This window comes from Vespa crabro, chromosome 6, assembly GCF_910589235.1.
Source record: "Vespa crabro chromosome 6, iyVesCrab1.2, whole genome shotgun sequence".
NCBI classification, from domain to species: Eukaryota; Metazoa; Arthropoda; class Insecta; order Hymenoptera; family Vespidae; genus Vespa; species Vespa crabro.
The window spans coordinates 6,096,839-6,103,208 of NC_060960.1; the positions used below are offsets into that span (position 1 = coordinate 6,096,839).

General features: G+C 32.0%; 1 protein-coding gene across 7 annotated transcripts in view; it reads left to right on the plus strand.

Moving 5' to 3' along the window:
• LOC124424923 (mannosyl-oligosaccharide 1,2-alpha-mannosidase IA-like) overlaps window positions 1-5,647 on the plus strand; it is a 91,242-nt gene extending 85,595 nt beyond the window's left edge. For all 7 annotated transcript variants that reach the window (XM_046964528.1, XM_046964530.1, XM_046964531.1 and 4 more), the window contains 5 exons: window positions 502-715; window positions 2,982-3,206; window positions 3,297-3,502; window positions 3,839-4,033; window positions 5,208-5,647. In XM_046964528.1, the coding sequence (XP_046820484.1) occupies window positions 502-715; window positions 2,982-3,206; window positions 3,297-3,502; window positions 3,839-4,033; window positions 5,208-5,330 (963 nt within the window). In that variant the 3' untranslated portion in view covers window positions 5,331-5,647. The remainder of the gene's footprint in view (window positions 1-501; window positions 716-2,981; window positions 3,207-3,296; window positions 3,503-3,838; window positions 4,034-5,207) is intronic.
• The last annotated feature ends 723 nt before the right edge of the window (window positions 5,648-6,370 follow it).

Consider the following 6,370-nt stretch of genomic DNA (forward strand, 5'->3'; position numbering starts at 1 on the left):
CCACCCTGAACATTAACACGACCGATACTATTGGTTTTACTTTTTTTTTTTGTTTTTCATTATCTTTTTTTCTCTTTCCTGCTACGGGCAGTTTAATTGAAACGATTTTCGTCGAGTCACGTCCTCCGAAGTGCCGGTTCGCGATTAATATGCAAATTCTTAATTAGAACGGATAATGATGATGCCGAAAGGGGTTGAGGGAAGTTGAAGGAAAAGGGTTGGCAAAAGTAACTATCAGTAAAGTCGATCCCTTTCTTATCACTTTTGTGTTCTCCTATTTTTGAGAATTGTTTCGTTGATTTTCTTTCATTCTAATTATTTTCTTATCGTTTGTTCTTGTTTTCATTTTATTTTTTTTTCTTCTTTTTCTTTTTTTTTTTTTTACTTTTTTTATTATCATTATTCTTTTTTTTATCATTTATTATATTATCCAGTTTTCTTATTATCGTCAAATAATCTCGTATAATTTGTTATATATATACAGTCGTATTTATTTTATAGGCCAGCAAAAATTATGGTTGGGCAAGTAGCGGATGCAGTATTTTGTCAGAGATCGGAACGATGCATTTGGAATTCACTTACCTGAGTGACATTACCGGGAATCCCGTCTTCAAGAGGAAAGTCGAGAACGTGAGGAAGGTGCTGAAGAATCTTGAAAAGCCGAAGGGTCTCTATCCAAATTACATTCACCCGAGAACTGGAAAATGGGGTCAACGTAAGTCCGCTTTAAAAAAACTCTACGAAATAGTGCCCTTGTATATGCGTGTGAATATCTAATTTTCTCCTTTTTCTATTTCTTTTTCTTTTCTATTTTTTTTTTTTTTTTCATTTTTTTCTTTTTCTCATTTTTCGTAAATGCGATCGAAATTTTTTGTTTTGTTTTGCATTCTTTTTTTTTTTACTTTCGATCGTTCAACGAACGTTCGTGAAAAAGTTTTAATAAAATTTCTTTTTTCTTTTCTTTTTTTTTCTTTCTTAACTATCTCTTTCTCTTTCTCTTTTTCTTCTTCCTTTCAACTATTCGCGGTTAGTTCTCAAATATTACGCCATTTCGACGAAGTTGAATATCGCATTTATCAAAAGCAACCACCCTTGTACCCCCGACACCCCCCCTCTCATCATCCATCCACCACTCTTGTTCTTTTTCATCCCTTCTCTTAAGAGCAGTAAGAATTCCTATTTTTCTTTCTACTTTGGTAACATCGTACATTGGCCTTTCTCAACGATTTCCTCGAACTAACATAGATCATTCTTAAAAGACCTTTTCTTTTCCTTTTTCTTTTTTTTCTTTTTTTTCTTTTTTTTTTTTCTTCGTAGATATTTGCGCGACTCAGGTATGCAGGTACGTGGCGCCAACCACCTATTTGATTTCTCTTTCGAACGACGACGTTATTTTATTAACGACTCTTTAATGATTTCCAACGAAAAATTATTTCTCAATAAAAAAAACGTAGTTTGATCCTTTCTTATAGCAACATATTTCCGCGATCATTTTATTTAGAAATAATTGAAACAAATGAAAAAAAATCATTTTTCTTTCTTTCAAGCATTTAGTTTTTCATTCTTTCTTCCTTTTATCTTCTTTTTTTTTTACTTTCTTTCTTCTGTTTTTTTTTTTTTCTTTTTTTTTTTTTTGAGAATTCAAAATACGTCGCAACATTCGCGCGGGAAAAAGTTTATTTCTAAGGTTAAAAGGAAAGGAAACGTCTTTTGCGGTTAGTAAAGTTGTACTCGACTTTGGCGTTTTTCCAAACCAATGTACATTTTTCACCAACCCATGCTCTCCGAGAATTTCATTTGAATTCGTTACTCGACCACTCGAAAAGTACTACGAACACGTTAAAGTTTTTTTTTTTTCGTTTTGCCACGTATTACTCGTAAATGTTATTCGAGAAATATGATATTTAATGATGTAATTAATAGGATTTTCAATCTTTACTGAAAGTTCTAATTTCTCTCTCTCTCTCTCTCTCTTTCTCTTTCTCTCTCTCTCTCTCTCTCTCTTTCTCTTTCTCTCTCTCTCTCTCTCTCTCTCTCTCGCTCTCTCTCTCTCTCTCTTTCATTTCAAATCAAGCGAATTTCCAAAACGAGTGCGATAAAACATTTACATTGGATTTTATTTTACATAAATACGACGAGAATTCATCAACCACAAAACTTCTATTCAACGACGAATCGTATTTATCTTTTTTTTTTTTTTTTAATAAGAATAATATTTTCCTTTTTTTTGTTTTTTTCTACTATTTCTGTCAATTACAAATATTTATTACAATAATACATGGTTACTCGTCATATAATTATATAGTTCTATTCTCAAACGCAAGATTCAATTTTGATAAATAATTCAATCATGTTCAAGTAATTAATTAATAATATATAATTCATTCAATTGATTGTAATATAGCTTGTGTATCAATCACATTTATGTATACCTACATATATATATATATATATATGTATATTGACTGTAAATTATCGTCTGTGCCTTATATATAAATTTATATTTTAATCAGAACGAGGAGAAAAAAAAGCACAAATTAAAAAATAAATATTTGTCTTCGATTACAATTTGTTTCGTTAATCGAACCGTTATCTAACGAATTCTCATTATGGAAACTAGAAAAAATAACAAAAAAAAGAACAGAAAAAAGAAATAAAGTTAGAGGATTCTGTTGAACTACCCATAGCTGTTGATGGAGCATATAAAAAGTAATGTTATGGGTAGTTCTATAAATGCAAATTTCGATCACTCGTAAGTACGTACGAGTAAAGGAGGACATAGTTTTCTCTGGAAATGGAATCTCGTGCTTTCTATAAAACGATTCAAATGGTTTGAACATCAAATCTCGTGTGATTCATTCATGATATATTTGATATCTTCTTAGAAAAAAAAAAAAAAAAAAAAATTATATATATATAACTTGTAATAAAATAGGACAAAATTTTTCTATCCCGTTAAAATTCATTCGATATAATTTCAGATCACATGTCACTCGGAGGATTAGGTGACAGTTTCTACGAGTATCTGTTAAAGGCTTGGATCCAATCGGGAAAGGAGGACAGAGAAGCACGTGAAATGTATGACGAAGCAATCGCAGCTATCAGCGAGCACATGATCAAGACATCACCCGGTAAACTGCTCTATGTATCGGATTTGAAATATGACAGGCCTGAACACAAAATGGGTCACTTAGCCTGTTTCGCTGGTGAGTGAAATTTTATTTCTTTTTCTTGTTATTTTTTATTCACTTTATGTAGAATTTTAACAAAATTCTATTGATGTATATACACGACAGGTGGTATGTTCGCATTGGGTGCTAGAACCTTAGAAAACGAAGTGTCGGATAAATACATGAGCATAGCCGCAGGCTTGACCAACACCTGTCATGAGTCCTACGACAGGAGTGTGACTAAACTCGGTCCGGAAGCTTTTCATTTTATCGAAGGAAACGAGGCGAGAAGCTTGAAAACCGGCGAGAAATATTATATCCTTCGACCTGAGGTGAGTGCATTTCTTTAATAAAAAAAAAACAAAAATAAATAAATAAATAAATAAAAATAATAATAATAATAATAATAATAATGAAAGAAACAAATAAAGTCAAGCATTCGATTGAATTTTTGATCGATCTCGTTCCTCTCGTGTTCCAAGAAAACGAAGGTTTAAAAGTGCTGCAGAACTTTCGTTCGAACTTTTGTAAACCTGTAAACGCCTCACACGTGTTGTTGTCGGCAAACATTCGAATAAAATATTCCTCCTTCTTCTCCTCTTCCCTCTCCTCTATCTTCCCTCTTCCTCCCATCACCATTGCATCCCATGCTTTTTCCTTCTTTTCAGACATTCGAGTCGTATTTCGTGATGTGGCGGCTTACAAAGGATCCGAAATATCGCGAATGGGGCTGGGAAGCCGTCCAAGCACTGGAAAAACATTGTCGAGTCCCAGGAGGATTCACGGGACTCCACAATGTTTACTTAGCCAACTCACCGAAGGATGACGTTCAACAGAGTTACTTCTTCGCCGAAACCCTCAAGGTACTGCGATAGCGGTGGGGGAGAAAATGAAAAAGAAAAAAAAGGACTTTTCAATCGTTTAAAAAAAAAAATTTAAATACTTTGAGATCATTTTTTTACGCTTCGACTCTCGACAATATCTCGTTGAAATTTCCATTTCCATTTTTTTTCTTTTTTTTTTCTTTTTTTCGTTCATTTTTTTTCCATCGCTCGCAACTTTCGAAAGAAGAATACGTAATATTTTTTAATCTTAACTCCATGTTTAAAAGCAGCATTAATTATTTCTTTATACGTGAAACGTTTTTAAAGGGATTTTCTTGCCGCGTAATCTTTACGATATTGCTTCTCTTTCTTTCTTCCCCTCTGTCTTATTCGAGGTTGATTATTTAAAATCATAGAAATTTTTTATAGACCGACTTTTTCGGTCCGATTGAACGATATCTCGATTAAAAATTCCTCTTGTTGGTTTTACGATCGAGATAACGTACGATCGCTAAGAAAGAAATTTGGTAAAAGAGAAATTGCCAAAAGGAAAAAGAGGGAGAGAGAGAAAGAGAGAGAGTCGTGCCAATGGTGGCCACTTTTATTCCTACTATGTCGTTAAAGATTAAGGCCCGATATAAAGACGAACTTTTTTCTTTTTTCTTTTTTCTTTTTTTTTTGTTTTTTTTTTTTTTGTTTTTTTTTTTTTTATTTCCATTCTTATAGATATTTCCGAAGCCGGCTGCCGGTAAAAGCCAACTATAATCGGTAACAGCTGAAGGTGACGTTCGTAAAAGCCCTCCTATAATATATATTATGTATATAGGTATATATATATATATATATATATATATATACATAGAAAGAGAGAGATTTTATACGTCACACTCGATCGGCCAAGATAACTCGTAACTCGTAAAGAACTTTTTTCTCAATACTTTTAATTTAATCGAACGAAATTGCTCTCCTCGTATCAAGTGCTCTTTAAATTCGTTTGAAAGAATAAAATGAATAAAGTAAAAAAGAAAATATAATTTAATTCTTATTAAAATACGAACCATATCGATCCATTCAAGTATGTGTGTATATATATATATATATATATATATATATATATATATAAAGGTATCATAATCGTTGTAAACAAATGATTTCTTGGTTGTTATTTCTTTTGTAATTAATTTTTTTTGTGTTTTTTTTTTATCTGTTGCAGTACCTCTACCTTTTATTCAGCGACGACGATCTCATTAATCTAAACGATTGGGTGTTCAACTCCGAGGCTCACGTGCTTCCAATCAGAGGAAATCCTCTCTATCGCCCAGCTCCCTCCATATAAACTCGAATCTCAACTTCATTCGAAGATGACGACGTATCGCGATCGATGATTCATTCTGCAGTGAAATATAAAATGCAGAAGGAAAAAAAGAAAGAAAAGAAGAACAAGAAAAAGAGAGACTCAATTCGACAATGGAAGAAGAGCGCTAGCTCATCTTTACGTTTTCGAGATGAAAATTATCGTGTAATGATTGGTCGCTGATTACTACAAGAGGAGTAGAGAAGTGCGAGTTATATAAACATACATACATACACAAACACTCAATATTATTGAATATATATATATATATATATATATATATATATATATATATATATGTATGTATACAATAATTAACAAATATTTTAGCTAAATGAAAAGACGAAAGAAAAGAGAGAGAGAGAGAGAGAGAGAGAGAGAGAGAGAGAGAGATCGAAATGTACGTATGCGTGTGACAGAGATAAAGAAAGAAAAAAAATTAATAACAAAGCGAACGTTATTTAAAAAATTCACGTTTGTAAATAGCATAAAGAACATGTGCAAATGAGAGAGTGAGAGAGTGAGAGAGAGAGAGAGAGGGAGAGAATGGTATTATTATCGAAAGAAAGAGAGAGGCAGACGAACGGACATACAGACAGACAGGCAAACACGTGTTTTATTTCTGTCTCTTTAATAATCGAGAAAAGAAAAAAAAAAGAAAATGATGAATCTATCACGATATCACTTGTCATTACGACAAAATACTACTACTATTTACTATTCATGAAAAATTTCACGATTAATTTGAAATATTCGAATAGATGGACGACATCGTGAATAACTTATACCATACATTATGTACATACCCGTCTATGTACATTTAATGTGTTTTATTGCGCGCAAAAAATTAAAAAAAAAAAAAAAGAAAGAAAATAAAACAAATAAATAAATAAAAAACAAAAGGTCGAGTTATTTTTCAAATATCATCGAACTATTCGAATATTTTAAAGTGATAATTTCAAATATCGTCGTCTATGAGAATAAATCGATTTTGATCGGATATGATCATCTTTTTCTAATTG